The 13,048-nt window shown below is 32.7% G+C and overlaps 1 protein-coding gene across 1 annotated transcript in view; it reads left to right on the forward strand.

The window, feature by feature from the left end:
* The window catches only part of PPP2R5A (protein phosphatase 2 regulatory subunit B'alpha), a 64,652-nt gene that overhangs the window by 23,934 nt on the left and 27,670 nt on the right, over positions 1-13,048 (forward strand). Inside the window, exons 2-3 of the mRNA XM_006907706.3 lie at positions 6,296-6,492; positions 9,022-9,123. Coding sequence (XP_006907768.1) covers positions 6,296-6,492; positions 9,022-9,123 — 299 coding nt within the window. The remainder of the gene's footprint in view (positions 1-6,295; positions 6,493-9,021; positions 9,124-13,048) is intronic.

A 13,048-nucleotide genomic window follows, 5' to 3' on the forward strand; every position in this document is an offset into this window, starting at 1 on the left:
GCTTCCCAGACAAAAAATAAACTAAAGGTCTTTATCACCACCAAGCCAGTATTACAGGAAATGTTGGAGGGACTTCTTTAAGAAGAAAAAACGTGTATCAAAAACAGGAATAAAGAATAGTAACAACTACATTCCTATCAATAAGTACCTCAAATATAAAAGAATTAAGTGCTCCAACTAAAAATTTGGACGAATGGAAAGGAAAACAAGACCCCTACATGTTGCCTATAAGAAACTCACTTCAGATTAAAAGACACAGACTAAAAGGAAGGGGATGGAAAAAGATATTGCTTTGATAGCCCTAGAAGGTATTTAAGTCAGATAGAGAAAGATTTCACTTATTTGGGGAATCTACAGAATAAACTAATCAAAAACAGAGTCACAAATATAGTGGACAATTTGGTGACAGACGAGAGGGAGGATTGGGGGAATAGGAAAAGGGAGGGAAGGGTTAAAGAAGTAAAAATGAGTATCTGATGGATGGTCATGGGGATGGGGAGCAGCGGATGGGGAACATGGCAATAGGGAATGCAGTTAGCATTAATACGTTGGCTAGGTGGAGGGCCAGGGGAGGGAGGGAGCATTTGGGGGGATTGTTTTATGAACTATATAGGTGTCTAACCAATGTACTGTATACTTAAAAGTAAAATAAATAAATTTAAAAATTAAAGGAATTTAGTTATCCAAAGATGAAATGCCTTACTTCTTAGAGTTGATTCTCCCTCTGCCTAAGACCATACAAGGATTTTTTAGTGGGATCAAATTTCAGTCATAATAAAGTGGAAGATAGTTAAGATGTGTTTAAAAAACTCATCCAGTCAAATTTAAACTAATTATGTAATTTGCAAGGCAAGGCACATCTGCTTTTTAAATAATTCTTTGATTTTGCAGTTTTCTTGTATCTTTCATAATTTTCATGCAGTTTATATTGGAGATTTAGTAATATTTTTAGAAGAGCACATTTAGTAAATCCTTAGCACTGATATTATTTAAGAGATAAATATAAATTGGTATTTCCAGTTATTTAACATTCAAGTTTCCTCGAGGTAACATTATAGACTTAAATATGTGGACTGTGATACACTATATTAGGGGTCGAATTACTCCCAGGTAAATATGTAGGGAGGTCAAAATATACTAATAGGGTTATGCGCAGGAATAGCCTTTTCTCTTTGTTTAAATGGCAGTCACTAGGATCTTAAATATGTATTCTTTATTTGCTCTGATATGTTTACACATTTTGGAAGAAATTAATATTTGTTTGAAATAGATATGTCATTTCAAGAAGACCTGGTTTAAACTGTTCCAACAAAAATGTTGGGTTTCTTTGGGTAATTAATTTCTAGGTGACTGAGCAAACACTGCGTCATTCTTCGGGCATGATGCAAAACAATTACACTGTTAGTATCCACCATTCCAGTTACTGTATGATGTAATACTGTAAAGTATTTTGAAAATTTTTCCTTTGAACTTGTGTGTTTCCAGAGATGTTTTTATTTTTAAGCATCTAGTAAGTGAAATTTTGTTAGAAAACAGTTTGTATTGCAGGGAGAATCCCAGGGGAAGAAGCTATCACCATAGGAATCAGAGTGGACATTATCCACATTGAAAATGGCAAATGGATAATCAATATTAAGCCAGTAAAAATAGCCAAGTAATTTGACGTTACCGCCTACATGTAAGACGTTGCCAGATTGAAACATCATTGAGTACAATAAACTTCATTTGCAAGCATTCTCATAACGGGGAAGCTGGAGTATAAAGTGGCCAGTGTAGATACTGTCAGTACTCATTACATTTAACAAAGAGAATTATTATGCATTCTTTTTCTTACAAATTGTTATTCATATTTATGAAATATAGCCAGAATATGGTCTGGCCTTTTTTCATCCTATTGAAATATATGTTTCTTTTCCTAATGAGAAAATTCATTGTAACTGATGTTTCAGAAAGGTGCCTAAAAGTTGGGACATATTAAAATCTATAAGTGCAAAAAAAAATTTCATAATTTTTTAATGATGAAAAAACTATCATCATCATCTTATTAAGGTAACCATTATAAAAATATTTTTAACCTGTATAAAAATGTTGCATCGTGTCTTGAACCTAGAAGCCAATCAACAGTAGAAGTCAGGCACTTCCTCTGCTCTCATAATCTTTTACAATCTGGTCTGCTCTTCCTCAGCTCTTTGACCTTAGCTGCCAGGAAACTCAGCACAAAGAAATTGCTTAAAATATAGTGGTCAAATACCTTGTAATATCTATATCTTTGCTGCTTATAATGTTATGATTTTATTTTTAATTGTTCTATTTAAATTTGATCTTATAAGCACCAAAATTCTTTTTAATTCCAGATTATGTACAGAATAGGCCACACACACACACACACACACACACACACACACACACACACAGTAAATGGCAATACTGTTTATATTTGTTAATTGCCTGATAGCATTATCATTTCATGTTTTGTATCTTGCTTTCCCAACCTGCTTCTAATCTCTGGAAGGCAGGAAATCATTTCTAACTTTCAGAACTAACCTCAAAAGATTGTTTTGAAAGTTAAATTAACACATATGAAACATTTAGAATTGTATTTGGCATGAGGGAAGCACTAATGTTAGTAATATTATAATTTATTAATTAGCACAGCAGACTGCTTAATAGAACACGCACTTACAGGAAGGATTAGGTAGAAAAAGACTTTTCTGTTCCCTAGTACCTAAAAATAATTGAGGATTGGAACCTTTGTTTTAACTTGGTGCCATGTTAACTGCTTTCTAAATATTTCTAATGTTTGGAAAGATCCAGATGTGACTTATCCCACCCAAGTATTAGATAACGCTGGCATATTGCTCTGGAAGAGAAAAAACAAATTCAGATCTTTAGGCTAAGAAATAGATTACTGAATAGAAAAGCTGTGAAAAACATTAATTTATTTCCAGAAAAGACTCGAGTTAGGTACTTAGAAAAAGAAACTTCCTTTTTTTATGTAGTAACATGTTCCTGAATCTCCTGTTTGCCAATCCTGAAAATCATTTTGTGTCTTCTGACATGTTAACCATGGGTTACTAGCCTGTGGTGTAAAAGAAAAATGCATTGTTTGTATTCCACTTTGAAATATATGGTACACTCACCTTCACAATCGTTATTTAATTCATTTAAATATACCACGAAGGTTGGTTGCTGATAAAAAATGGTCATTGTGGTCATTGTAATAAATTCTTAAGCATAAACGTGGTGTAATAATTCACTATTTATACCACCTTTGATATCCAGCACCTGTTTTGAACTTTTCTTTGTTCTGTAGCCTGTTTTTCAGTGCATAATCTTTATTTGTCAAATTTAGAGTTTTATCAAGCATCAAATACATATTTGTCAACTCCTTATATGCCCTATGGTAGATGTAAAATAAATGAAAAGAGAACCCTGCTCAGTGAATGATCCTTGACTTTGAGGAGCCTGAAATCTTTTGGTGGATGATAAAAGAAATATTTAAATATAAGCCCTAAGATATTAATGTGTGCTCAGCTATATGGTTGAGATTGTGTTACAGAGAAATGAATTCAGAGAAGGGAGGGATCACTGTGTCCTTCCTGATCTAAGGGGAATTTTGTGGAGAATGTAAGATTTAAGTTTATTCTTAGAGGGTGAATAGGATTTGGAAACACAAGGGAGGAAATTTGGTAAGGTATTTCAGGTAGAGAAAAGAGTTTGAACAACAGCATAGCCTTTGGAGAATAAGAGGAGGAGTGATGTCTCATAGAGGGGGTAATAGGGGGAGGAAAGAGAGACTAGGACTGGCTATATAAGGTGACCACATATTGAAATGGAATACTGTATGAGTTTATATTGCTTTCAGCATAAGAAACAGCTAAAAAATATTTTACAACTCTGTTAGAACTGAATTAACTTGTAAAGGTATGGTATCTATTTCCCTAAGCCATCATTGTAATGAAATTTAATTATATATAAAAGTATATATGGTGATAAAGAAAATATAAAGCTATATGATATAGATATTTTTATAGATATCTTAAAGATATTAGTGAGTAACCGAGAACTATGAGGATTTACTATACAGTGTGAGTTGAAGATTCTTACAGCTCACATAATCACCCCTTCTCTAGTGTATAATACACACCCAGTCTAATAATTTTAGTATAATTAGGAAACTTAGAGTTGTCCATCTTCTAGTTTTTAAAACTACGTATCAGTATTAAGCAGACATTAATTGAAACCAACTGAATATTAGTATTAAGTGGATATCATTTATTGACAGTGAATGCATATGACTACTTTGAGAAAACCCCTAGAGGGTTTAAGAAAACACCATTTAAAATACAGCTGACTTCTCAGAGAATGAGCAGATTCTGCTTAGAATGACTAACGAACATTTGGGGATGAACAAGGATAGCGAATATATGACTGGTAGGGTTATATGCAGTATATAAGCCAGATGGTGCTTCACTCACACCCCCAACAGAATGAGGTTTAATTATGGGGTAAAGAGAACTGTTTAACATATTGGTATTAAAAACTGCAAATTTAATTCATCTTTGTTTTTAAGGACATGTTAAAATATTCTATTCAAGCAGTTTTGTTAAAGGTGATCCTAAATCAAAAACTTTCTGAAAATGATCATCAAATATGTCATATAATCTGTTAATATTACATGGATTCTGATACCAATCTTAGGATTGTAGACCTCAGCCTTGCTGTAGCAGAGAGCCATGACTAATTCTGGAATAATGTTGCAGCAGTTCTTTGTACATGTGGAACTCCCATAGGAGAAGTTTCCACTGGTACAGCTGCAAATGGGCTGCAGCAAATTCAAATCTTTTTAGAATCTTTATATTTTTACTTCAAAATTCATGTTAATTTTGTCATTTTTATAGTATATCCACATTTGTTTTATTGTAAAAATTGTTTTAAATTATTTTTGAGTAAAATTGACCAGTCAAAATGGATTAAAGATGTCTGACCTGCTACATTTTAGCAGTGCCTTATCTAAATCAGCTTTCTTAGGACAGCAGCTTAAATATAGTTGTCAGAGTAATTTCACTAGCTTCCTGCTCCTGAGAGTTTTAAGTGCATAGGCATCCTTGGTTAGGTTATCACTTTTATGAAGATTTCTACCTATATTTTCATATAAAGTAGATACTGGTTTTGAATGAAGGAATTATGAGCTAAATATCAGAATTGAAGTATATGATTTTAGTTCAACAAACAATCAAAGGTCCTCGTTTATAGATTTGAAAGTTCAGAATTAAAGTTTTATTTTTTGAATGTTGGAAGTAAAAGGATTTAATACGTTTGTTAGAATCAAATCACAATAATGTGCCATATTTTTGTAATAAGTAGAAGATAAAGCAGTAAACATTTATTGAATGCCTGTAATGTGCCAGATACTGTGCTAGATGCAAGATAGAGGAAGGTGAGAGGGAGAGAGAGAAAGATAACACTTATTTCCTATCTTTAAGGGCCTCGTTTTTTTCTAGGAGTGTTACCCATGTAAAATATAATTGCCACATAGCACAATAAATACTAAGAGATACGCACCTAAGATACATTTGGATAAAAGTGAACTGATTAACCAACCAATTTAGCTTGAGTGCCATAAAGAAAGCATCAGAGAGGGGAATATGCTTATGTTGAATCTTAGTTAAATGTGGGAAAAGGGCATTCCAGACAGAGGAAACTGTTAAATCTTAAGGAAATTGCAGGGAATATCTTAACTAAAATGAAGGTGCATGCTGGAAGGTGTCGAGAGGTGACTCTTGACAGTAGGCAGCTGCATTTTGTATAGAGTCCTAGGGGAGTTTCTTCATTCTGTAATTTTTGGAGGACCATTGAAGAGTACTGAGAATGATCAGATTCTCATTTTAGCAAGAGTTTAGCTTTTAATATAGGTTAGAGGATAAATCAAGAGTTGTAGTGGTTATGGCACCAGGGAAGAGGAGCAGTTAGGATATCATTGCTGTAGTCTAGATGAGAGATGATGAGAGTTATTAAAACGGCAGTGGGAATGACAAAAAGTTAGATTCTAGATATCTTAAAGAAACAGAATCAATAACATTTACTGATTGATTGTGAGTAGGAAGAGGAGGAAGAGTCTAGTATAAATCCCAGTTTCTGGCATGAATGATGGCATTAGATAGGTAAATTTCTCACTAGATTTTTGAGAGAAGTATCATTTTTTGTACGTGAACAGCTCCTACAAAATTAATAAGCACATAAAGGTAACTTCTAAGTAGGTTATTTCTAAGTTTTTCTTTATTTTTATTTATAGATGCCACTTCAAATGAACAACAGGAGCTTTTCTGTCAGAAGTTGCAGCAGTGTTGTATACTGTTTGATTTCATGGACTCTGTTTCAGACTTGAAGAGCAAAGAAATTAAAAGAGCAACACTGAACGAACTGGTTGAGTATGTTTCAACTAATCGTGGTGTAATTGTCGAATCAGCGTATTCTGATATAGTAAAAATGGTAAGCCTCTAGACTTATGTTCCTCAGATTTATATAAATTCAAGTAAGATCTGAGGCATAATTATAAACACAGATTTTTAAATAAATGTACAATAATTAATGTACTCAAAAGAATGTTTTGGTTTTTTTTAATAGTTCATTTGAAAGATTATCCGTTCATTCCAATGATGCTGTCATTGTTTATAATAAATAGTTCAGGAATTCAATACCCATAATGGCTGGTGGCTACTATATTAGATAGTGCTTAGGAGAATGATGTAGGTTCATGATTATACAGATTGATGGATGATTAATGTCATGGGTTTGAATAGTCACTGGGAGAGAACATTTAAAAGGGAGAAGAGAAAACCAGTGAAAAACTGTGAGGCTCTCCACATTTCAGTGGTGGGTAAGGGAGTCAGGTCTAAAAAATTCTTATTTAGGACATTTTAATATCATATTTATAGATTATATAACACTTGAATTCTAATCAAAACTCAGGCCCTTTAAGAAGTTAAATATAAATATTTGAAATATCTGATGTGAAAAATAAATTACTGCCAATTTATTGACGTGAGATTGTTTAGGATACTGTTTAATAATTCAACCTTATTCTCTATCAGACAGTAGACATTTGTTTAGGATTTGTATTTTGGTGTATATCAAAATACAAAAAATTCTGTTGGAAAAATTAGAGTCACTGAGTACATAATAAGTTTAAATGTTACCAGGGTATAGAAGGTTATAGCAAGTAGAACCTATAGTTCATTTCCTTCCTCTTGCTCAGTATGTGTACTGGGAGAAGAGAAAAATGTGTACGAAAGTTAAATTTTGCCCTAATATACTAGTTGATTTTTCTTTCATCATATTATATTAGAAGACCTGTTAAAAGGACTTTGGAAATTTTGGTGGTGTTTTTTTTGTTTTGTTTTGTTTTGTTTTTTTTTCCGAAAAATGGAAATAAAAGCCTTAAATTTTTTTTCTAAGATTAGCTATAGAAAGAATACTAATCAAAATGAAATTGGCTTCCTAAACTCCCACAGACAGTAAAAAGTGACAATTTGAGAATATCAATATTCCATATTGATACTTTTTTTTTTTGTTTATCATTTTAAAAAGTTCAGAGAGAAAAAGCAGTATTTCTACTTTACTGATTTTAAATGGTTTGTATACAACAATTTTGAAAGTCCTGGGAAAGATACTTTATTTTTATCTCTATAAAGCTGTTTACTTAGATATTGGTAGTACTCAAATATTTGAGTGAAATTATTCTGTAATTTGCTATATGCTAATAAATTCTGGGGTTTAATTTTTTTTCCCAAGTAAAAGGATGTGTTTTGTATTTTTTTTTTTTTAAACTTCTAGATACTTAATTTGATTTCTAGATAAGAGTGAAGTCAACTTACCTACTTAGTCCTTTAAAGCTCTTCAGTGTAATTGTTATATACAGTTAATTTTATTGGCGGCTACAGGTTAACTTTTTCTTTTACTACCAACATTAAAAAGTATGATTTCAAAAGCAAATTATGCCCTCTTGTGGGATATATTTCCTTTTCAACTCTATCTATGACTTTCTGCCACTCTGTGAAATTGATATCCGTCAAACTATTTATTGGTTCTGCCCTCATGTACCTGCTTAAGTTCTAGTAGATCAAATTCTACGTTATTATGTTCTAGTCTAATGGTTATAGTGATTGACTGTTAGCAGTTTTTTGGCCTACGATAAATGCCCCTTATTCATACTCTGTTCCCCAAATAGTTTATCTCAAATGACCAACCCTTTACTATATGGCCTTAAATGTTTACTAAACCATTTGGTCTGTCTGTCCATCATTCTTCAAAGAGTTGTGAGTTGGGACCACAATCTGTCCTTTCCTAGAAAAAAAGGATATGTAATTCACCTTGGTACTAAGTGTGAAAGGTAAAATTATACTGTATGTCACTGAATCTAAAATGGCTCTCAAAGCACACTCTGATTTCAGAGAGATTAATTTTTTAAAAAAGGCTCAAAGTAGATGAGATACAGTGAATTAAAATATCATGGTGTATTAAACTATGTCTATAATAGTGAAGATATTCTACACCCTCCTTTTCCTTGGTGTGGTACCTATTGTATAAAAATGGAGATATTTGTAAGGTAAGTAAATGGCTGGGTTAGAATATGGGGTTGGGGGAGTTGTAGAAAGATGGAAAGAATCAAGTTAGGGCTAGGTAGAGTTAGGAATTTTATACTTTCTCCTGCCCCCAAATTCTCACACCCCCCCCCCCCCCGCCTCTTTTTTGAAAGCAAAACTTGGAAAGAACAATTTGTAATTTAAGGACAAGGAATCAAGAGGTAATCTGTAATCTTCAGTAGCTTGGCATCTGAAAGAAGTCAGTTATGGGAAAGGGAAGAGGAAAATGAATGCTGCCGTCTTCATATCTTGGAGAGGTTTATGGTTTTGAACTAAGCTTACAGCCACAACTTTTTTCTTAAAAATATTTTATTTCGCATTGTTGAATTCAATTATGCAACAAAGAACATAAATCTAAATTTATTTTTCTTTACAGATAAGTGCTAACATCTTCCGTACTCTTCCTCCAAGCGATAATCCAGATTTTGATCCAGAAGAAGATGAACCCACACTTGAGGCTTCTTGGCCTCACATACAAGTATGGAACATAATTACGTATTGACAATTTTTACATTTCTGATATTCTGCTGAGATGATGGTTCTCTTTTTCAGATCTGAGTGTCTAGGGTCTTTTTTGTTTTTTGATTTTTTTTTTCTTTTTTATTGTGTCTATTTAAAGTATTTTACTTTTAATAAGCTTTTTAAACATTATTTTCTTTTCCCAAAATATTTTTCATGTTTTTTATTGTGATAAAATATACTTGTTTACCATGTAAACCATTTTAAAGTGTACTATTCAGTGGCATTAAGTACATTAACAGTGCTCTGCAACCGTCATCACTATCCAGTTCCAGAACTTTTCATCACTCCAAATGGAAACCCTCTTATTATTAGCAGTCACTTCCTATTCGCCCATCCCCACAACTCCTGACAGCTACCAGTCTACTTTCTCTATGATTTTGCCAGTTCTGGGTATTTAATATAAATGGAATGGCCTTGTGTGTCTCGGTTCTTTCACTTAGCATATTTTCAAGGTTTATGTCAATATGGTAGCATGTATCAATACTTCATTCCTTTTAATGGCCGAATAAGATTCTGATGTATGGATATATCACATTTTGTTTATCCATTAATCAGTTGATGGGACATTAGGGCGCTTTCTTCCTTTTGGCAATTGTGACTAAAGCTGTTAACATAAACTGCATATTTTTGTTTAACATCAGTTGCCCATAGTTTTGATAGGTTGTTTTTGGTTTCATTCATCTCAAAATATTTTCTAATTTCTCTTTTAATTTCTTTTTTAACTTAATAGTTATTTAGGAGTATGTTTAATGTCTTCATATTTGTGGCTCCTACATTCCTTTGTTATTAATGTCTAATTTTATTCCGTTATGCTTGGAAAATACACTTTGAATGTTTTCAATCCTTTTAAATTTATTGAGGCTTATTTCATGGCCTACAGTGTATCCTGGAGAATGTTTCATTTGTGCTTCAGAAGAATGTGTGTTCTGTTGTTAAGTAGGGTGTTCTGTAGAAACCTAGTAGGTGTGGTTGGTTTATAATGTCGCTCAAGTCTTCTCTTTCCTTGATTTCTGTCTAGTTCTATCTATTACTGAAAGTGAGATATTGAAGTCTCCAACTATTGTTTAATTGTCTGTTCCTGTCTTCAATTCTGTCAGTTTTTGCTTCATGTACTTTGGAGTCTTGTTAACTGTATGTGTTTATAATTGTTATATCTTCTTTATGAATGGTTTTTATCATCATAACTTTAGTAAATTTCTGTGTTTATTTTGTCTGATATTCGTGTAGCCACTCAGCTCTCTTTTGGCTGCTGTTTGCATGATATATCTTTCCATTCTTTTACTTTTAATCTGTTTCTTTGAATCTAAATTGTGTCTCGTAAACAGCATATGGTTAGACCATGCTTTTTTTAAATCAGTTTTGACAGTCTCTGTCTTTTGACTGGAATGTTTAATACATTTACATTTAATGTAATTGTTGATAAAGTAGAATTTTTACCACTTCAATTTTGCCATTTTCTGTATATCTTATGTCATTTTTGTTCCTTTACTCATTACTGCCTTTTATATTAAATACGTATTTTCTAGGGTACCACATTATTTTACGTCCCATGTTTCTTTAACTATATATTTTTAGTTATTTTTTTAGTATGGGGATTGCAGTTAGCATCTTAAAACATCTAGTTTGTTTGAATAGTAACTTAATTTCAGTAATATACAAAACTTTGATCTAACATATCTCCATTTCCTCCCCTTCCTTTGTGGTTATATGTGGTAGTATTGTCATACAAATTGTCAAACTGTGCTCACCAACAGTTTTGTAATTATGAGGTTGCCTTGTAAAGCAGTAAAATAAAAGTTATAAGTAAATAATTCATTTATATTGTCTTTTACATTTACCTATATAGTTACGTTAACCATGCTCTTTATTTCTTCCTATGCATTCAAGTTACATATGGTATCCTTTCATTTCAGCTGAAGGGTTCCCTCTAGTGTTCCTTGTAGGGCAGGTCTGTTAGTGATGAATTTTCTCGGTGCTTGTTTATCTGTGACTGTCTTACTTTTTCCTTTATTTCTGAAGAAGAGTTTAGCTGGATATAGAATTCTTGGCTAACTGCTTTTTACCTTCAGCACTTTGAAGATATCATCCCACTGGTCTTCTGGCATCCATGGTTTTCTGGTGACAGGTCAGTTAGTTGTTAACCTTATTTAGGATCCTCATGTATGTGACATTTTATTCTTGCTGTTATGAGCACTTTTTCCTTGTCTTTGACTTTTGTCAGTTGATTATGATGTTCTGGATGTGGACCTCTTTGACTTTATTCTACTTGGAGTTCCAATTAAGAGCTCATTTTGTAAATTAATATTTTTCATCAAAGTTGAGTTGTTTGTGGCCATTATTTCTTCAAACATTTTCTGCCTCTTTCTCCTCTCCTTTGGAGCCTCTCATGCTATGTTGTTACGATTGATGGTACCCCACAGCTCTGAAGCTCTGTTCATTTTTCATTCATACTTTTTTTTTCCATCTCTAACTGGATACTTTCTATCAACTTATCTTCACATTCACTTATTCTTTCTTCTACCATCTCAAATTGTTTTTCATTGTTTCTGTGGAACAGCAAGTTCACCAGAGTCCTCACACTGTCATTCCCGAAGTCCCATCTCTGGAGTACATCTTTTTAGTTCAGACTAAGGAGGGATAGTCTTCTTGTCTTAAATGCTATCAAGTGACAACTCACTCCTCAGACTAATTGGAAAATAGATAATAAAAATTTATTATATAGGCAAGACCAAAACTCTTCTTGTTAAAGTTCCCTAACTAATTTTATCTAGGTCTACTTCATTCAAACATCTCCTCAAATCTGTGGCTTTAATATTAATACCATATGACTAGGCTTCACTCAACTGAATCAGATTGGCATTACCTCACTTGATACTCAAGTAACTAGAACTCTTTAGGTAGGATTCAGGTAGATCATCTTATACTACTTATGCTGTACTATGAGAATTGCTACAAAGATTCCATTATAGTTATAAAATATACTCACATGTGTTTAGTGTTTCTTTTACTCATGTTCTTGCATATCTAGTCTTTATGATCATTGATTTTTTTTTTTTACTATGCATTGGGTTTTGTTTTATTTAAATGTCTAGTTAAAATGCTCTGAGAATACTCAGATGACATCTTCAGATTACAAATAATTTTCTTATTTTTAAAATAAGCAAGGCTCTGAGGGAAAAAGTAAAAGTCACCAAGCTCAAAGGATTTTGCCTAATGCTTCAAATATGACTTTATATTTTAAGATAATGACCTAAAATCTTCTGCTATTCATATACTCTTCTCTATCCTTCCCCCAACTCCCCATTTTTAAGAGTTGTATATTACCTACATGTTTAGAACATGTAACTAATTGTATACTATTCTGTCACCTCTATGCCCATCACTTGTTAATAGTTCTACAGGTAATTAATGTTTACCATCAATCTTTAAGTCAAAGTTTCTCTAATCATTTCTTGGTAATTTGGAGCTCATTCTTTGGGAGAAGGGCTCATGGGAACCTTATGCCCTGAGTTCTTGCATGTTTAATAGCAGTTTGTAACTTTTATTTTAAAGATAAACTTGATTTGACATAAAATCCTAGGTTCAGCTTTTTCCTTAAGTACCTTAAATATGTCATTCTGTTGTCTTCTGATTTCAGTCTGATTTTCTTTCCCTTAAGACCTAGTTTTTTTGCGTGGATGCCCAAAGAATGTTTTTCCTTTAATGGCTAATTGCTTTACTGGTCTATACATAAGTGGTGATTTTTCTGGGTAGTTGAATAGTGTTCTTTCACTATAAAAGTCCACTTCGACTTATGAAAAGTTTTCTTCAGTGATAGTTTTTTAATGTTTTTTTTGTTCCACTGCTTTTTCTTGTTTGGGAGTGCTTGCTTGCTATTCATA

Source organism: Pteropus alecto, unplaced genomic scaffold (assembly GCF_000325575.1).
Source record: "Pteropus alecto unplaced genomic scaffold, ASM32557v1 scaffold101, whole genome shotgun sequence".
Lineage (NCBI taxonomy): Eukaryota > Metazoa > Chordata > Mammalia > Chiroptera > Pteropodidae > Pteropus > Pteropus alecto.